Consider the following 20885-nt stretch of genomic DNA (forward strand, 5'->3'; position numbering starts at 1 on the left):
AAAGGCGTGCACCACCATCCAGCATCCCAGAGTTCTTTTATTGTTCAAGATTGTTTTAGCTGTCCTGCTTCTTTCTTCCTCCCTCCTTCTCTCCCTCCCTCCCTCCCTCCCTCCCTCCCTCCCTCCCTCCCTCCCATCCTCCCTTCCTTCCTTCCTTCCTTGAGGCAATGTCTGTTTTTTATGTTGAGATGTGTTTATCGGATGAAGCAAAAGCAGTGAGTCCTTTCTACACATCCATTCTGTTAGTCTGTGTCTTTTGATTGGGGAATTGAGACCATTTGTATTGAGAGATATTAATAGTTGTTGATTCCTGTTATTTTAATGTTGTTATTGTTGGTGATGGTAGTGGTGTTAATGGTGTGTGTATTTCCTTTCTTTTGATTTTGATGGTCTGGGATTATTTATTTCCCTTTGTTTTTATGGTTGGAATTAACCTCCTTAGGTTAGAGCTTTCCTCCTAGCACCTTTTGTAGGACTAGATTTGTAGATAAATATTGCTTAACTTTGGTTTTATCATGAAATATTTTATTTTCTCCATCTATGGTGATTGAGAGTTTTGTAGAGTATGGTAGTCTAGGCTGGCAAATGTGGTCTCTTAGAGTCTGTGACATGTCTGTTGAGGCCCTTCTGGCTTTTAGAGTTTTTATTGAGAAGTCAGATGTAATTCTAATAGGTTTGTCTTTATGTGTTACTTGATCTTTTTCCTTTGCAGCTTTTAATATTCTTCCTTTGCTCTGTACATTCAGTGTTTCGATTATAATGTGGCCAGGGTAATTTCTTTTCGGGTCCAATCTATTAGGTATTCTGTTTGTTTCTTGTACCTTTATAGGCATGTCCTTAAGTTAGGAAAATTTTCTTCTTTCTCTTATTTTTAGATTTGGCCTTTTCATAGTGTCCCAGATTTCCTGGATGTTTTGAAATTTTTAGATTTAACATTTTCTTTGACCAGTGTATCCATTGTTTTCTATCATATCTTCAACACCCGAGATTCTTTCTTCCATATCATGGTGAAGCTTGCCTCTGTAGTTCTCCTCGAGTTCCCAAGTTTTTCATTTCCACAATTACTGCAGTTTTCATTTTTTTCATTCATTCATCCACCTCCATCTTCAGGTCTTACAATTTTATTCCTTTCTTTGCACTATTTATATTTTCCTGGACTTCTTTATGGCATTTATCCACTTCCTCACACCGTTTGTTAATGTTTTCCTTGGGGACTTATTAAGTTCTCTTTTACATGCTGTTTTAGGTCTTTTGCTTGGGCTTCAGCTGTGCTGGAGTAATCCATGCCTGCTATGGTAGGATAGCTGAGCTCCAGTGGAGACATACTGTCCTGGCTGTTTGTATTTTTATGCTGGCATCTTAGCATCTGTGATTGGGATGACTATAGGTTTGGTCTTTGATATCTGAATCTAATTTTGTCTCTATTGGGTGTGTGTTTTGTTCCTTGATTCCTGCTTCCTTCCTGGACTTTAAGAGAGTATAGTGGTTGTGTGCTGCCTGGAAGGATATTTTCTGTGGGTCTCTTTCCCTGGCCTGCTCAGCTGGTTTGTTCCCAATGTTTTGCTGCTAGTGTTGGAGGCTGGGATACTGGGATGACTTGGGGGTCGAGGGGGGGGGAGGTTTGGGAAGAAGGTCTGTGTGGTCCCTTAGGGATGGGGCCAGAGAGGGAGGGGATGCAGGTATCCTGTTACAGAGCTGGGGCTATGGCATCTAGAGGAGCAGAAGGAGAAATGTAGATCTGCTGTCAGCCTCCTTGATGCCCTGGCAGGACTGGCCACTGGTTAGCTGGAGGTGCCTGCTGAAGAAAAAAAAAAGCAATGAGTGGGTGGAAGGAGGTTAGGTTAGAAGGGGAAGCTCTGTGGGATTTACGGGAGATGGGAATGAGGGAAGTCGGCAGTGAAGGCCATAGGTGTTCTGCTGCAGAGTGGGGATGAGACTCGGGGTGGGGGTGGATCTGGGGAAACACAGGGACAAGAGAAGATCTGCAGGTAGCCTACCTGGTTTTCCCCTGTGCTTTGTACTTATATATAAAATTTTATTGGAACACAACTGCATACATTCCTTTATGCCTCCCCTCTAGCTGTTTTTGTGACATAGTGACCAAGATTAGTTTTGAGTAGCTATGACAGCGGAAATATGTACTGCAAGGCCTAAACTATTTACCAATTGGCTTTTTTTTTTCAGAATAGTTTGTCAGTGCCTGCTCTATAAACTAAAAGCAATACTCAGTGCTATGTTTTAAACTAACATTTTTCTCATATGCATTGGATTCAGTTTCACCAATGAGAGCTTCACCTATATTATAACCTTGGTTCAGGCACTTAGCAATTGTCATAATGCAAATTATAAAAAGTCTGCCAAAGTTTGAAAGACTGATAGTGGATTGAATAGTATTAAGAGCAGCATATTATGGAAATGCAGCAGACACAGACAGGAGTATAATTTTCCATAAGGCATAGCTTGCATTTTATCCAAACATATCTTGCTGAATCAAAACAGGAAATTTGCTCTAGAGTAGACTGAATTCTACAGATGAAGTGATTAGACATGCCTAGGATTTAGAGCACTTGAAGTACTGACAAGTCAATATTTCCTATTTTTTTTCCTTCCAGGAACTTTGCTGATTATTTATAACATGAAACTTTTGCTTAGTGGAGAACCAGAGTTGGATGTTAAAACTGACAAAGAAGATATACTGATGGCCGAGGCTCTGGAGGAGTGAGTAATGTGTGCTCAAAGAACATCATTTCCTGATAGTAGTGGGCTGGGGCTGGGAGCACTGCATCCCAGCTGCAGGCCTGAGGCCCCTTACCTTACCACAGTGACAATTCATTTTACACCCAGTACAAAAGGAAATTAGGCAAGACATGTGCTCCCCAAACCATGTTTGAACCTTCCAATGACCTGGGCAGTTTCTTAAGTACATGACCGTTGGCCTCATAAAGACCATCATATTCGGACTCTCTGGATACCAAGGCTGGAAAATAATACTTTCCAGATGTTTCGCAGACAACATGGAATGCCAGAATATTTGGGATCATCAGATAATAAGACTTATGAAGTTCCTTTATCGTTCACTCCTGTTTCACATATATCAAAACAAATATCAGATTTCATTGTTCCCACAGATGGACAAGAATGGGTACTCTGCAGATAGAGTAGGGAGGAACACAGAACATAGCCCCAAATGAAAAGAATATGATGAGAAGGCAATTAGGAGCTCGTCTGCCCATGATGCCCGTACCCTTGTATGAACTTCCCTTTACATAAAACAAGTCAACTAACATAATCATTCTAGTCCACTAAGGGCTAAGGGGAACTGAATGAGAAGGTTCTGAGAGAAGGTACATGTGAAAAAGAAAGTCTCTAAGAGAGCAAGGTTGCTGTAAAGTAACTTAACTAAGGCTTGCTAACTGGGGTATGCACCTTCTTAGTGTCAGACTTGAGACTAGAAGAGACTTTGAAAGCTATTTAAGGGACAGGAGAGAGATGACTTAGTGGTTAAGAAGGCTTGCTGCTCTTCCAGAGGACCTGAGTTTGATTCCCTATACCCTACTTGGGCCAGCTCACAACTGTGGTTAACTTTAGCTCTAGGGAATCCAATGCTTCTTTTGACTTCTCCAGGCACATGAGCATACACACACACACACACACACACACACACACACACACACCACACCCCTCACGAGCCTAGAACGAAATGAATCTTTTAAAAAAACAAAATAATTTACTACAATTCCATTTATGTATTATTGTTGCCTAATCTAAACTTAAATTTCTTACTAGCTGTGCAAAGTGAAAAGAGACACAGAAATGCTCATTTAGCAGTTCTGTTTAATCCAGTTTATCCCAAATAATACAGTTTCAGTCTCAGTATGAAAAATACCCATGTGTTATTTTCTGTTCTTTCTTTCCATACAAAGCCTGTGACTCCAGAGTGTATTCTCCATAGACAGCACACAGGGGTTTGGAGCGGTGTCCGGTAGCAGTAGTAACCTGTAGTTACTGTCCTCAGTAGAGTGGCTTTAGTCTGAGGCCTTGTGATTCATGTAAACACACCAAGCCTTAGCAAAGAGCATCTTTTCCTTTGCTTTCAAAGTGAAACTCAGAAATTCTCCTTTAGCTTAATGTTTGATCATTGACTTTTGGATTGTCTTTTGTAATTTTTCCATTGTATATTTTTTTCTCAGTTTCCAACACGTGGAGTTCTGCATAAACACAAATAGGGAGGATTTTGTTCATTTAGGGAAAAATGTATCCAGTCTAATTGCTGTAGTGCTGGGAACCCCATTGCTAGCATTAATATGCCAATATCAGGACCGAGGCCAGAGTTGTTACCGGCACCTCCATTACACCCTCCCTACTTCCTGCTGCCCTTGCCCTTCTGTTTAGCAGTTGGTTCCAAACTGATATTTCACGCTATTTAAAAGCTTTGAATACAAATTTTCAAATAGTTATCTGTCAGAATGCCTTGGCATTTCAACATTAATGTCAGAAAACAATACATTATTAGAGGAATAATTTGTCAGCCGAAGTTTAGGGAGAAAGTTCTCGTTGTCTCCAGATTGTCTAACGATGCCTGAAGCTTCTCAAGGCATTTATGTAGTTAATTACAAAATAAAGAAAACGGATCAACTTAGGACACCATATGGTTTCATGTAGGGATATTGATAGAGTTTTAAATTTTGTATGATTTTTTTCTCTTTTTTGAGCAATGTTTTTCATAGTTCAATCCCGAGGAGCTTGTCTTTTCTAAGATAAGAATAGGATTTTATGAAGTATGAAAGTACCCAGGATCTGATGATCCATTGTCTTGGTAGGTGGACCTTAGTGGTGGCACTGAGAACAGACAAGAGTACTCGCTCTTTGGCTGGGAGGTTGCTGTCTCCTCCTCTAAGATGTAGTTACTTGGGCTTCATGTTGACTTTGGCTTTCTGTTTTTCTAGCGCCCTCAGAATCCTTTTAAATTTAAAGAATACGTAGTTTTAATTTGTTAAAAGTGTTTGCCACAAAGCTTTAGAGGTTGTGGAGTACTCAGAAGGCTCTTACAGTTAACAGCAAATGCCACACTCAACAGGCTAGAAGAACAGTCATGAAGGTCTCCTCCTAAGCCATCACTTATGGCTTCTGAAAAATATCCTACTAAGTGCAGTTTACGTCCTGCTTTGGAGAACAAGTGGTCAACAGCATAACTATTCATTTGCATTTCTTTCTTTCTCTGTGCTTATTATTATATCCCATTTTAGCTGCTGGACAGATTTCTATATCTGTCCACATTAAGTGTCAAATCTTGGAACTATGTAATTTTCAGTTTTAGAAATCTGGCTGATTTTGAAAATAATATTTTTTGTAGAATTGTGAAATCTCTTTTATTTGTTTATTTATTTAATTTATTTTTATTTTCCTTTGGGTAAGCTTTATTTGTAAAAACACAAACAAAATACCACTACAGAACAGCTATTTAGTCAGCCAAGTATCATACAGAATCCTGGCACCCTGTGTATTTCCCTTTTTGACATGATTTTTCTTCATACTGATTTACTCTTTCTTTAAAGATTTTACTTCATTAATTTTTTTCTTTTTTTTTTAGAATTGTGAAATCTTAAACTTTTAACCTTATACTAGACTCAGAGAACAGGCTTTCCACATTATATCCTTTCTTTCATTTTTTTTTTGTTTGAGATAAAATCTCATGTAGCCCAGGCTGCTCTATAAAAATTCAAAAGAAAGAAGTCAAGAGTTAGATAAAAGGGAAGACTTGCCAAGACTATTAAAGAACAGAAATTAAAATATAGCTGCTGGTTTGGACTAAATTCATTAATTAACATTGGGGTCATTTTTGGAAGCCTGGACCAAGTTCCATATCTCAAACCATCTTTGTAGACTCCTCTCCCCTCTCGAGAGTGCACACGTGGTTTTTTCTTCTCTGAAATTCTCCATTTGTGCAAAGCAAGTCTTGGTTTAATAAGTCTCATCTTCTTCTCCTTGGTAATTGCTAGTAGCCTTTGGTCTCGAGATAATTAAAACTTAATGTCATTTCCAAAGACACTGCATTGATGGGGGAAAAGGACTAAGTATGTGGAAGATGCCCAGGTAGTGCATGGAGGATGCATGTTTACCTGCATCAGATGCCCACTGCTCCCAAGTGTGTGGTTGGTGTGAATTGTCACCTGCCAGAGCTACAGCGCTGTGGTTCTGTTTCAGTACCCTTCATACTAAGTTCTGTGTAGTTAACAGGTATGGAATTACAGGCTCACAGTCCAGATGTTTTCCATTGCACTGTATGAGAGGATTAGCATGGGGCTGCAGTTCTGTCGTTAGCATTTGAAGTAGAGGTAGGAAATGCCGCTGAAGCCTGCATCGGAGCATAAAGTATTTTCACTGTCTGTTATACAGCCTTATTCACCTCTCTCGGGGCCTTTAACCATGAGGCAGAAGGTGGGATGGGAATGGAAGGACTTGTTTCAGTTAGTACACAGATATAACTTGTTCAAAAATTTAATATGTCTAAATATATTAGGTAATATAAAAGTGTTTCTTCTTTCTCAAATCAGCTCTCTCAGCTTCCCTTTTACTGTAGAAGTTATTCAGCAACTGGAGGATTTCTTTTTCTCATGAAACAGAGTCTCACTCTATAACCTAGACTGGCTTTGAGCACAAGATCATGAACACAAGATCATCCTTTCTCAGTCTCCATAGTTGTCTTAAGGTTTCCATTGTTGTGGTAAAATCATGACTAAAAGCAATTTGGGAAAGGGTTTATTTCAGCTTACATTCCCACACCATAGTCTATTCAAAGACAGTAGAGCAGAAACTCAAGGCAGGGTGGGAACCTGGAGAAAGAAGCTGAAGCAGAGGCCATGGAGGAGTACTGCTTCCCGGCTTGCTCCTCATGGCCTGCTCTTCTGCCTTCTTATATATCCCCGGAAGACCTATTTAGGGCTAACACTACCCACAATGACCTGTGCCCTACCACATAGATCTTCAGTCAAGAAACTTCCCCAGAGGCTTGCTTTCAGGCCTGTTTTATGGAGGCCTTCTTTCAGCTGAGGTTCCCTCCTCTCAGATGACTCTGGTTTGTGTCCAGTTAGGAGAATACTAGCCGTCACATGAGTGAGTGAGTGCTGGGTGCTAGGCATATGCTACCATGCCTACCTTTGCAACTTGAGCCTTGAAATATATCTCTTGGTTTTTAGTATGTGTCAGTTTAGATTATGTCTAGTTTATTATTTTTGCTCCTTAATTTTTTTATTTTGAGATGTCGTTTGGTTATACAAATCTTGTTCCTAGCGTTGCAACTTTTGAGAGCAGTTAGAACCCTTTGCGACATGTCTGGCCAAGTCTAGGTTTTTATGACTTCCGAATGTTTGCTATCTATTGTTTCTGAGTAGTAAGTAATGTATGTTTCAGACTTACACAACTTAAGTGAGCCTTTTATTAATATTTAGTACCACTGCCCAGCAGCAGGTGCTCCTACTGTGTAGTGGTGTTGTCAGACCTTTCCTAATGCCAACTATATATAATCTGTGGGTGATATCTGTGCCTTATTCTTAATACTAGGTTAATTCATACAGGTTCCACTCTCAAAAAAGATTCACATGCACCCAATTAATCATGTACACCCTGAATCATGTCTAGCTTGCATTATTTCAGCACATCTCCTATTGTCACCTGGTCTCTCAACATCTACCCCTGGTCCTCTAAACCTGTCCCATGCTGCCTAAATAGGCAACAGACCACTCTTTAAACATTTAAAATAAAACAAACCAAAACATCTTCTGGTTTTCCATCATTCTCTGAGAGAAAGCTAGGTTGTTCTGTAGTTGGATGCTGTTGTAATAGGACCAGCAGTTTCCCTGCCGCCCCAGCTCCCGGCCGCCAGCTAGCTGTACCTGAAATAATTACACGGAAACTGTATTCTTTTAAACACTGTTTGGCCCATTAGTTCCAGCCTCTTATTGGCTAGCTCTTACATATTGATCTAACCCATTTCTAATAATCTGTGTAGCCCACGAGGTGGCTTACCAGGGAAGATCTTAACCTGCGTCTGTCTGGAGCGGGAGAACCATGGCGACTCCCTAACTCAGCTTCTTTCTCTCCCAGCATTCTGTTCTGTTTTCTCCACCTACCTAAGGGTTGGCCTATCAAATGGGCCTAGGCAGTTTTTTTATTAATAAGAAATCACTCCCACATCAGGATGCAAAATTTGGATGTCTGGATCTATCAGGTTTGCCCTAACTCCTAGGCTTTCAAGTCTGATGAATAGTCTTCTGTGCATTGCACCAAGAAAGATATATATATATATATATATATATATATATATATATATATATATATCCGCACTCTGACAACCTGATTTTATGTCTCTGTCTTTCAAAAAACTATTCCTCGACCTAATGGCCTGGCCTGCTAGTAGAGACATTAGGGTTAATTGGATGTCTGGGAGCCGTTGGCTGCCTAAGGCTGTGTAATTTGTTCTATGTACAGTGATAGACAGGATTAGAAAAGGGGGCCACCAGATCATTAAATCCAGGTCCTTATGCACAAGTCGAAGAGATGTGAGTTTATGTGTCCATTGGTGGTCTGGGAGAGCTATTGATCTGGCGACAAGTTGTCTGTAGTTCTAACTTCTGAGTTCTTATGTCTAAAACAAGATGACACAGCATCTGGTCTATATGAATGCTGTGGAGGTAAAATACACACAGCACTGATGTGTGGAAAATCCCAGCACCTTTTACTTTCCTGCTTGCATTCCAGCTGCCCCACAGCACTTCTTTCTGGCATTTGCTCTAGTGAAGTTAGTTTCTATGATAGGAAATTAAGCCAGTGTCCGGTACATGCAGGCAACAAATGAATTGGATTTAAGTGACTAACGGGAGTGCCATTGTCTGCTTAATTCTCTATGGATATGGTAGATGTTGTGGTAGGAAGGCAGGAGCCTCAGTGGTAGCTGCTTTCCCTCCCTGACCATCACTGGGGATCTAGATCAGAATGTGAGAGGAACTTGGCTACCACTGCATTCTCTTCCATTTCAAACTCTGAAAGTCTGGTCACCTCTGAGCCACCCTTTCCTAATGCTTGTTTTGATCACAAGATCCATTGCAGCATTCTGTTTTACAGATGGATTTTTTGTGCAGATATTGCCTTCAATAACTTAGTATTTTATAGACATTGTAAGTTAAATGTCCCAAATAGGGAGGGCACTGGGTAAAAGAACTGACCCTAAGAGAAGAAGAAAAATCTTGTGGAACTGATTGTCCTTATAAAGCTTGGCCTCATCCTTAGAACCTACTATGGCTGAGGCTGTCAGGCCACTGAAGAACTCCATTCAAACAAAAGAACTTCCAGATTGATGACATAATGCAGAGAAATAGAGTGGTAATTTTGTCCTCTGTCATGTTTGGAAATTAGGTGCAACAAATTTGCCAACGGTTTTTAAATTGACAATCATTGGGCAGCGTTCCATAATGACTCTTTTTACATCTTAACTAGGCTGGCTGGAACAAATCACAGCACCAGCTCCAGATTGTCCAAATAGGCTGCCCACCACCCTGCAGTGATCTCAAGAGAAACACTGTCGTTACCCCATGGAGCTTAGGACTTTTCTATGAAACTACCTCTTGCAGTTGACATTTCTCTTAGGTATAATCTACCCTAACATTAAATTTGCTAAGTCTGTTCAAAGTTCAGAATTTGCACTAGCTACAAATATTCATGGAGTTTTTTGTGTTCATGATAATATAGACTTTGCTCATGTCAAGTATGACAGCTTGTCTGAGATTTTATAGGAACAAAATTCCGGCGTGATATATAACTATTTTATACATAACAGACAGCAGCTCTGAGGTACTGCAAAACAACTTAATTTAGTGTTGTACCTGGAATTTAGAGTCCATGTCCTAGGCATGGACTACATGAGGGATCTTAGTCTATTTTCCATTGCTCTAACAGAATACATAAGGCTGTGTTGCTTATTCAGAATAGGTTCTGGAAAATGGAGATCTAAGATCTTGGGCCCATTTCTGGTAAAGATCCTTTTTCTCTTGTGCTCTCTCTTCTGTATCCTGAAACATCAGATGATACCACAGGATAAGAGATACACAACCAAAAGTGTTTTTATAGCAAATCCACTCTAGAGATAGCCATTAGCCTATTAAGTCATTCATATATGAATAAATGAATGGATTTAGGATAACCTAGTTGTTTCTTATAGATACCATGGTGTCATACTTCTTAATGCCACCCAATGAACTTTATGTTTTAATGGAGCCATTGAGATTATAGAACAGGGGTAGCTCACTTGGCAGCCTGGAAGGGAGTTTGCCGTCTGGTTTCCTATGTGGCTATCTATATCTGTGTTAGCCTTCTCAGCTGATGTTCTATTTCTAAACACCTGTGAGTCCATTCTCCTCTCTCATGGTCCTTTCCCTTATGTATAACCTGCCAGCTAGGTCTACCAGGCGGTGACTTCCAAACTTCATGGAGAGAAGGAATCTGGGGGTAGCCTTAAAGAGCCCGTGTTCTCAAACTCTAGTCCCAGGGGTTCTGAATCAGTATATAAAGGTGAGACCTGGCCACAGCAGCTCACCTTCAAATTCATGCCCTTCTCTTTTTCTTATTACTCTTGGACAACCATACTCAGCCAACAGAAGTCAAATCGCAGACAGTCTCAAGTCTAAAAGAGAAATTATTTTCAAGAGAAAAACTTTGATGCTAATCTTCTCCCTCACCCCCTGTATTCCCCAGACTCAGCAGCAGGTTCAGTCTTGAAATAATCTTCTTTTTAAACTCCCTTTGTCACATGACTCTATGTGGGTAGGGCAGGAATGGGGAGAGTGGCTCTTTTCAGTTTCTTATCTGACTCAATTAAATAGAAAATGAAAAAAAGGAAAATACACAGTGTTAGAGATAGGGATTCCCCTGGCAAAGCATGAGGGGACAGACAGAAAGGAAGGACATTTGTGCAGAAATGAGACAAGCAAAGCCCTTGAAGATATATGCAAAGCAGGTCCTTGCAAATGGAGAGCAACAGAGCAGTCCTTTGTCTTCTGAAGACATCCTGACTACCGGGTATTTGTATGTCAGCCCCTCTAGTGTGTGGCTTTATTTTAATAGTATCACCACCAAAGATGAGTTATGAAAAGACCTCGTCACAAAGGGAATGCTCTCCTGCTCATTCTGAATTAAGCAAGAGAAGCCACGAGTGATCATTCATTCATACAACACACATTTATCTAGTGGATGAGGTCACCAGCCTCATGGACTTCACAGCCTGATGGAGAGACAACTGCTCAGGCAGTAACAATTCTAAGTGTCAGTTGATGAGACAGGAGGTACAGAAGGAGGGAAGGACAGAGGTGAGGGTCTTCCCATACTGCAGGTGAGGATGGATTTCAAAGGAAGTGAGATTTCAAGGATGCCTCTGGAGAGGTCTAAAGGAGCTAGGTAAGAGTGAGCGAGAATGGAATATCCATGGGCTGGAGATGAGGTGGTGTGAGCCAGGTTTGGGAACTGAGCGTAGTTCTAAATGGCTATACAAGCTGGGAAGAGGTGAAGCTAAAGGGTTAACTGACCCAGGACATGAAAATCTTTGTGTCCTGTATTTAGCCCTGTTTTCTTTATACTGCAGACTTCAAAAATTACTAAGTATTACTGTTCTGCTTGTCACAAACAGTATCTGAAGAAAACATGAGACTAGAAAAGAGAAAAGGCTGTCCTGATCCTCAGAAGAGCTGGCTTGTAAGGTTGGCCTATGACTGGCTTCTGGTAACTTAAGTTCCCAGCACTGGTAGAAACCTTTCATTGAACTGATCAAGTGGCCTTGCTATGGCTAGACTGTGCAAGCAACCAGATTGTGCTGGTCAGTTTTAACTGCTACCTTGTGACAAACTGGATTCACCAGGGGAAGTGTCTTAATTCCGAATTATCTTTATCTGGTTTGTTGAAATATGGGGGCGGCGGGGCTGCGTCCCTGGCACCCGGCCGCCCCCACGGCTAGCTTTACCCGAAATAATTACACAGAAACTGTATTCTTTTAAATACCGCTTGGCCCATTTCTATCTAGCCTCTTCTAGGCTAGCTCTCGCACCTGGACTAGCCCATTTCTAATAATCTGCTGTAGCCCACGAGCTGGCTTACCAGGGAGATTCTAGCCTACGTCTGTCTGGAGTGCGAGAATCATGGCGACTCCTGACTCAGCTTCTTTCTCCCAGCCTTCTGTTCTGTTTTCTCCTCCCACCTATTTCTTAACCTATGAGGACCAAGCAGTTTCTTTATTGCTTAACCAATGAAATCAACAGATTGATATATGACACTCCCACATCACTGGTTGGCCTGGATACTTGTCTAGGGAGGACTGTCTTGATTGATAGCTGGTGTAGGAAGACCCAGCTCATTGTGGGTAGTACCATTCCCTAGGCAGAGAGTCCTGAAGGATACAAGAGAGTAAAAAACGAGTGGAGAGGAAGCAGGCAAGCAAAGATTCATGCATTATAGTCTCACTTTGATCTAAACAGTGGTTGCAAAAATTTATTTCTGCCATGACTTTCCCGAAATGATAAACTAACCAGGAATTATAAGTAGAAAAGCTTCTATTTTCATTAAGTTGCCTTTTGTTGGGATCTTTCTCAGAAATGAAGCTGGGATAATGACTTCTACCAAGAATGCAACTCTGGCACTCTGGAACTTGGACACACCATAGGTCGCAGGTGCTTTGGCTCTAGATCCCTATAAAGCCGGACCTTGTATGCTGAGTCTTTCAGGCATTTCCCTCAGATGGGACACCATGCAGATATGCTGCATTCACATAGCTGGGGACGATGGTGCTGTGTGAACCTTCATGAAAGGGAACTGTTATGCTTGGGACACTGTTCCCAGAAGGCTCATGTATTGAATCATCGGTTTCCAGAACAAAGAAGTATTTTGGGAGGTTGTGGAGGCTCTAGGAAATGAAGCCTCACTGGAGGAAGTAGGTCATTATGAAGGGTTCTTGGAGACCTGTTATGTAGGCCTTGTCCTTTTGAGCTCTCTGCTACCTGATTGGCCATGAAGTGAAAAGCGACACATTCCTGCCACCATGATGCCCTTCCTAGGTGTTTAGGATCACGTGACGATGGAGTGACATCTCTGGAAAGAGGAGCCCAAATAAATCCTTCCTCTTTTAAGTTATTTCTGTTAGCTATCTGATCATAGCAATGAAGAACTGATGCAAATGGGAAAAAAAGTGTAAGAAAGCTGGTAAATGAATCACTCCAGACCCCCTCACTTTCCTCTCCACACCTATGAGCATCCTCATTACAGCCTGTGATAAATCTGTTATGAGTCCTTCCAGCGGGTTGTCTCAGAGACGGGAGGTCTCAATGTCCCCTGACAGGCATGGTGTGGATATTTAGCTATATTTATTGAATTAATAAGTATAAATATAAATCTGAATTAAAAATAAATGCAGAATCAGCAGGTAGAAGTATTTTCTAGGAATAGTAACATGTCTGTAATCCCATTCCTAAGGCCCAGGCAAGAAGATTGCAGAACCAAAATCATCCTAAGGACTGGAGTGGTGATGCATACGTTTAATCCTAACATGCAGGAGGCAGAGGCAAGAAGATCTCTGTGGGACAGAGGACAGCCTGGTTTACAGAGTGAGCCCCAGGACTATGTAGAGACTCTGTCTTTAAAAAAATGAAAATAAAAAGTCACCCTTTGCTGTGGAACAAACCTTTTCTACACCGTGAAAATGTATTACTCTCATTGGTAGCTAGACTAGAACTTTGGTGGAAAAGCCAAACTGAGAATGATGGGAAGAAGGAGGACAGAGTGAGAGAAGCCACCAGCCCACCACTGAGCAAACATGATGTGTAGAAAATGAGGTAATGAGCCATGAGCCATGTGGCAAAGCAGAAATAGAAATATAGGTTAATTTAAGTGTTAAGAGTTAGCTAGTAACAAGCCTAAGCTACTGGCGAGGCTTTTATAACTCAGAGTCAGTTGTTTGGGACCTGGTGGATGGAAACTCTGTTCACAATTCTCGGCCCAAAACAAACAGAAGTATTACTTTTTGTTTTGTTTATATATAATATTTGTGTGTGTGTGTGTGTGTCTGTGTAAAGTGAGGGGTATCTGTGTATACCAGAACTTCTTTAATCACTTCCAATTCTCACCATACTTCTCTAGTTCTCAAATTCTGTTCTAAATGATGTTAGTATTTCTGCTCTATGGAGAACTGGCCCAAGGACTTTGTGCGTGCTTGGCAAACACTCTGTCACTGGTCAAAGTCCGCCATCTCTGTGAATTACTCCTGACTTTAGCCTTCAAATGACAATGATGTGTCCAGTTTGAGGTGTGTAGAAATCAGGAGTTCCCAGCTTCTGGGCAATTGCAAATCACACAGTTCAGAAGGGTTTCAACAGCGGCGGGATACCATGGAATGTTTATAGCATCACAGGAACTACTGTTTTTCTTTTCTTGATTAAGTGGAGAGATGCTCAATTGTCTAACCCCTGGGGAGCTCAGTGAAACTGCATTATCATAGTGCAATACAGTAATACACATAGCTTCTCTTGCTACATTAAAATTGCATTAGTGATGATATAGATGCATGGAAATGCTGTAATAAAGAAAGCCATTACTTTGTATGCTAACTCAAAAATAAATTAAAAAGTGTATTGATATTTATGGCATGACCGCCACATACTAGGTCCTTTGACATAATGCATGTCAGAAAATTTGAACAATTGAAAGAAATTCCCTGTCTTTTATTGAACTTCAGATGGTACCCAAAGAAAATTCTATCTTACCAGAAAAGCCTTGGGTTACTTAGGGCTCACCTTCAGTTTCCAGAGGTCCTTGGAGTTCTGCCCTTGGACTGAGGACCTGCTGAGCAGAGCCTCCAGATAGACTCATAGCTCCATCTCATCATCTGCGTCTTTGTCTGGACCAGGAGAATGGCTCCCTACTCTCTCTTTAACCTTGGAGGCTTCCCTGCAGTTTAGAAGCACAGAATACCACCTCCAACCCTGGTCGGCTTGCTTTTGTCCTGTGTTTCTTGTCTAATTGGAGAATATTTACAGCTCACAAGTAGACTTTAATATTTAAGGTCTGCTGGCAGGCACCGTGTCCTAGAAGCCGGCCTGCAGCACTACCACAGGAGTTTTCCTCAGGCCGCTGATGTTGTTTTTATCCCTGCTTTGTTGTCTTTCTGTCCTTTATTTTTCTATTTCTCTTCCCTTACCCATGCTGTTAGAAGTCTCCTCTCAGCTGACCAGAAGTACTTGCTTTAATACTTGTACAAGGGGAGTTTTGTATTTTATGTCCCTTTCATAATTCTGAAAATGAGACTTTTTTTCATTGTATTTCTCTGTTTACAGCTACTTAGCAGAAATCTCCTTTTGTTTGCATGAGTCTTATGTTTGAGCAGGAATATTGCATTTGCTTGACTTTGTTCTTCTGGGTCACTGGCAGGGTCAGTTAATGTAAAGTATATTTTCCATCTTAGAATTGATTAGTTGCCAACAAATTTTAGTTCTAAAGAAAGCCTGTTATCTATGTTTGCCCTCTGTTTAGAGACTTAATGCAGTGTTGTAAGATTTGGTGCTGTTGTCAGCATCATTAGTTCTAGAACAAAGTTTCTGAGAACATACAGGTTATATGAATGAGAATGAACTCATAGACTCATGTGTTTGAATATGCTGTGCCCAGTTGGTAGAGCTGTTTGGAAAGAAGAAGGAGGTGTGGCCTTGTTGGAGGAGCTGTGTCATTGGGACTGTGAACTTTGAGGTTTCAAAAGCCCGGGCAATTCCCAGTTAGCTCTCTCTCTCTGTTTTCTGTTTGTGGTATTGAGATGTAAGATCTTATCTGCTACTCCAGCCAACCTGTCTGCTGCTTGGTACCATGCTGCCCTGCTATAGTGGGCCCTTATCCCTCTGTAACCTCTTCCTTATGTAAGTTGCCTTGGTCATAGTGTTTTTATCACAACAGAAGAATAACCAAGACAGAGCTTAGTAGGAGAACATTTGATTATTTTTCCTTTTTGGAGAGAAGTGTCCCTTCTACTCTGTGACCTTTGGCATTCTCTATTTCAGACTTCCAGAGAGACGGTCTTTCCGGGCCTACACAGCTGTTCTGTATTTTGATCCTCGAATGAGAATATTTATTCAAGCCAAAAGAGTTCAGACAAAGCACTTATGTTACTCCCTCTACAAACCCAGGTAACATGCTTCTTTTTGATTATTTTCTTGGAGATTTTACATGTACAATTGATAGAACTCCTCACATTCTCAAGAGGAAGACAGCGACTGGTGGTAGGCATTTCACAGTGCTCTCAGGAAAGACTAAACACTGCAGGGAGCACACTAAGTTTGATAAGGACCCTTAATAGGAATTACTTGTTCACTGTAGGGCGTTAGTTGTGATGGTTTCCATGCCGAGAACACAGTTGGATGTGTTTTCTGTTTGCATAGCATATTTGAACTATTAGGCTTCATGCAGTATCGTTACATATAATAATGTTCTTCAGGATGAGCTTATATGATAGTGTTACCGTAGGATTTTTACCACTTAATGGTGACACAAGTGTCATGATGTTGCCTGTACACTCTATGGCTGATGACACAGTCTCCAGACTATAACACAGTATCTCTATCATTTACGCATGGTATTCATATAGAATGAGCAGATATAAAATACCTGGTCCATTTATCACATATATATGTACACACACACACACACATACGCATATAGTCTTATTTTTGTTATTTTTATTTTATTATTCTATGTGCATGGGTATTTTTGCCCTCATGTATGTTTATGTACTACTTGCCTGCAGGATCCACTGAGGTCATAAGAGGGCATTGGATCAATGGAACTAAAGTTGGAGTACTAGGAATTGAACCAGAGATGCTTAGTTATTTCCCCAGCTCCTTATTTGATATACTTTAATGTAAAAGTTAACTTGACTTTTCATGATATAGAATCAGTCTTGCTCAACTCTTCATGAAGTAACATTGGTCTTTTCTTACTTTTGCTGTGTTTTCTGGGTGCTCATTAATTCGTACAAGAGATTAGCATAATCGTGGGTCAGACTGGGGTGGTAACAAAGAGGAATAATTCTCACTTAAGGAGCTTGCCATCCACTGGGAGAAACAGTGCTTGTATACTGGGTAAATATGTACATTTTTAACTATTTTATTTTCTGCAGTGCTTCTTTGGGGTTTTGTTTGGTTGAAATCATCATCGGTGTTAGAGATCTGCACAAAGCGCAAATCTTCTGACTCTGTTTTTTTTTTTTTTAAATCAGTCCAAATTTGTTGCTCCTTCACCTGCATCACATTAACTTTTGATAAAAGACCTTCACCATCTATTATGTTGTCATGGTGTCTTGAAAAGTCAGTGTCTAGCCTGGGGCTTTCAAATTCCTCATAGAGATGTAATTTTAAAAATACAGACCACTTTGATTCTGTGCCCTCATTAAACAGCAATGGATTTCTCACGAGCCTTAATTTTGATATCTGTTTATACTGAAGATCATCTTTTAAAAGTAAAGTGTGCACAGAGTGAGACCATGTCAGGCTGTTCATTCCCTAGTAAATATCAGACATGTTTCCTTTCCATCAGTCTCATTCTTGTGGGAGGTACCAAGGGTCTCCTGGATCAATCAGCTAGTCTTTTCAAATTATTCCTCTTAGTGAGTTTGGTTAAGAAAAATGTTCAAACCATTTGAAAGTGGATTTGTTTCCATTTTCTGAGTAATTTGAGTAAGCAAACTTTTATAATCTGAATTACTTTTGTTGACCAATTGTGGTTCTTATGTATATGTTTGCACTCACCTTCTGAAGTGACATTCACACATTCTTATGTGCTGGTGTCACAAGCCTCTTTCCTTCAACATAATCTCGCCAGTATTTTCACCAGATCTGATTGTAGATTGGTGCGGGAGAATTGTCTTTATTCTGTCAATTATGTTTTAAATAAACGCTGATTGGCCAGGCAGGAAGTATAGGCAGAAAAACCAGACAGGAACTAAAAATGATGCAATGAGAACAGGAAAATTCTGGGAAGGTGGAAGTTGATTCCTCCCACTCCTGCCCAGACTCCAAAGAAGCAAGATGTGAGCTGCCTTGCTGAGAAAGGTACTGAACCATGTGACTAACATAGATAAGAACAATGGGTTAATATAAGCTAGAAGAGCTAATAAGAAGCCAGAGCTAATGGGCCAATCAGTTTTATAACATATAGAGATCTCTGTGTGATTTTCTTTGGGGATTGCGAGCTGTGGGAACTGGGCAGGGCAGAAACCCCAACAAACCTGGCCCCGCTCATGTTATAGTAGATGGTTGTGAGCCACCATATGATTGCTGGGAATTGACCTCAGGACCTTCTGGAAGAATAACCACTACTCTTAACCACTGAACCATCTCTCCAGCTCATGTGAATGCTTCTCAAATTCATAGTTGACCCTGCTCTAGTGGAGACAGATCATAGAAGCAGTGCCAGAAACAAGGTGTGAAGAGATGAAGTTCAGGGAGCAAATATGAGGTAAATAACTGATAGACCAGCCTTTAGATTTTTAAAACTCTATATGTAAACATAGAACTGATAGTGATTTACATGAACAAGTGATTAGGTACTGTAATTGCCCCAGAGTGTTGGTTTTATTTCACAGGATGATATAGTTGCTAAATGAGGTTATGGAACTTAGCTGTAGAACAAGACAGTCATAGCTCCAGTCAACCCTGTCTGTAGAAAGACATCCAGAATCAGATCCTTTTAGTGTGACACATGCCACTCCATTACATCTCTTTTATGGAAAATAGCTCTCCGGACAAGACCATTGGTAGGCGTGAGGATGGAGGGGAGAACACGCTGCTGGATGCACACATGGAAGGGTACCATGCAGTTGATACAATTCTGGGAGACAGACCTGGGATGCCTGAGCAGAAGACAGAACTAGTCGAACATGACGCCATTGGGCTGTTTCCACAGTGAAGGGATGCATATCTGACCTTTCCCCATTACTGCTTTTTACGAATATATTCAAAGAATCAAGTCAAGGGAGCCCTTACAGCTGCCTGGCCTTCACCTCACCCTTGAGGTGCGGGCAGATAGGTAGAGGTTAGACAACTCTAGCCACTGAGCTAAGAGGCCTGGCCCAGGGCCTATGCTCATTCTGTGGCCTCAGATGAAGGACTAAGAAATGAAGAGCTAGGGACGTCCATTCCTTCTCCAGTGGATGCTTTACTCCGTCTCTTTTCCTCTGAGGTTTCATTAGCAGGGAGTGGAGGGATGCGTAAAGAAGTACCAGCATGCTGGAGGCTTCCATTTCTGCAGCGGAGATTTGAGCACTTATTTTTGTGTTTATGAGATCGATCAGTTTTGCTACTTTAATATTTTAGAGATGCACACACAGAGTGTGTTTAAATTGTCCCAAACAATTCGAAAGTTGAAGTTGTAGACCAGCATGCAGATCGTCTGGGATTATTTCACTCAATTTTCAGCCTATTATTGTAAATTGAGCAGTAATGCAGAGTTGACACCTCTAGTGCCACCTTTAGTTCATACAAAAAAATGCTTGAATAGCTTAATTCACATTCTTTGAAAAATTGCTTCATTGTTTAAACAATATCCCCTTAATTTCATTTTTATGCTAAAATTTAATTTAACCTAAAATGAATGATTCAAACCTGATAAAGTATATGATTAGAACATGATTTTTAAAAGCAAATGATAATTTCAGGATATGGTCACCAATAATTGTATGCCTCCAAACTTAGGTTTGCTGTTCACTGAGTGTAGTAGAGACTAATTTGCACTACACCGAGGTTATAATTTGAATGAGCTATATAAGTGTAAAAGAAAATCAAAGGAACAGACTGATTAGAACTTCACCTTAGATTTTAGAGGTGTTTCTTCTCAGTGGCCAATCTTAGCTTCTCTCAAAGTGGACATGGAAGTTGGGAACGAGGAGCTACAAAGTTAGATCTTGGAATAAATGCCAACTGAACCATTGCAGTGCAAGCGTACGGGATGGCATTTGGTTTTGCTGTTGCTGTGTCTTCTGTTTTGGTTGTGCTAGAGCAAGATCCCAGGTCTTTGGTTGTTCTAAGTAAGCATTCTCTGACTGAGTCACACAGCCAGTCTGTCTTGAGTTTCTGTCGCTAAGAAAACACACCATGACCAAAAGCAAGTTGGGGAGGACAGGAATTGTTTCATTTAGAAATGCAGGTAACCATCCATCACTGGGTGAAGTCAGGACAGGAACTCAATCAGGGTAGGAACCTGGAGGCAGGAACTGATGCAGAAGCCATGGAGAGCTGCTGTTACTGCTAGCTCTTCATGACTTGCTCAGCCTGCTTTCTTGCAGTACCCAGGATTACTAACCCAAGGTTGGCACCGTGGAACCACTCACCATGGGTTGAGCAGCCACTAATTGAGCAAATGCCTACAGGCCAACTTGCCCAATCTTCAGGAGACATTTTCTTCCTGAAGATTCCCCCCTCAGATGACTACCTTGTGTTAAGGTGACAATAAAGCTAGCAAGCACACCATCCAAGCATTTAGTTACTTTTAAAATGTTTGCTTTTTCCTGTTAGTCACGCATCAAATTTTACAAGTTTTTCCACATTATGAAAAGGAAAGCAATCTTCTCTAAAATACACACTAGAGAGTTTAGACTATAAAAACACATACTGTGAACATATACAATGTTTATATATATAAACATAAACAATGATGATTGATTTAAGTTCTTTTAGATGTGTTAAAATTTCACTTCCTGTAACAGCCCTGTGCTACCATTGATAGCATGATAGCTTTTATACCTTTGCGATTATTCAGCTGCTGCAAATGTGACTGCCTCAACTTTACACTCCTATAAGGGGTACAGACTGACCTGT

The 20885-nt window shown here is 40.7% G+C and overlaps 1 protein-coding gene across 1 annotated transcript in view; it reads left to right on the plus strand.

Moving 5' to 3' along the window:
* Morc1 (MORC family CW-type zinc finger 1) overlaps positions 1-20885 on the plus strand; it is a 192738-nt gene that overhangs the window by 47482 nt on the left and 124371 nt on the right. The window contains exons 8-9 of the mRNA XM_075992002.1: positions 2613-2718; positions 16077-16202. Coding sequence (XP_075848117.1) covers positions 2613-2718; positions 16077-16202 — 232 coding nt within the window. The remainder of the gene's footprint in view (positions 1-2612; positions 2719-16076; positions 16203-20885) is intronic.

Source organism: Microtus pennsylvanicus, chromosome 1 (assembly GCF_037038515.1).
Source record: "Microtus pennsylvanicus isolate mMicPen1 chromosome 1, mMicPen1.hap1, whole genome shotgun sequence".
NCBI lineage: Eukaryota > Metazoa > Chordata > Mammalia > Rodentia > Cricetidae > Microtus > Microtus pennsylvanicus.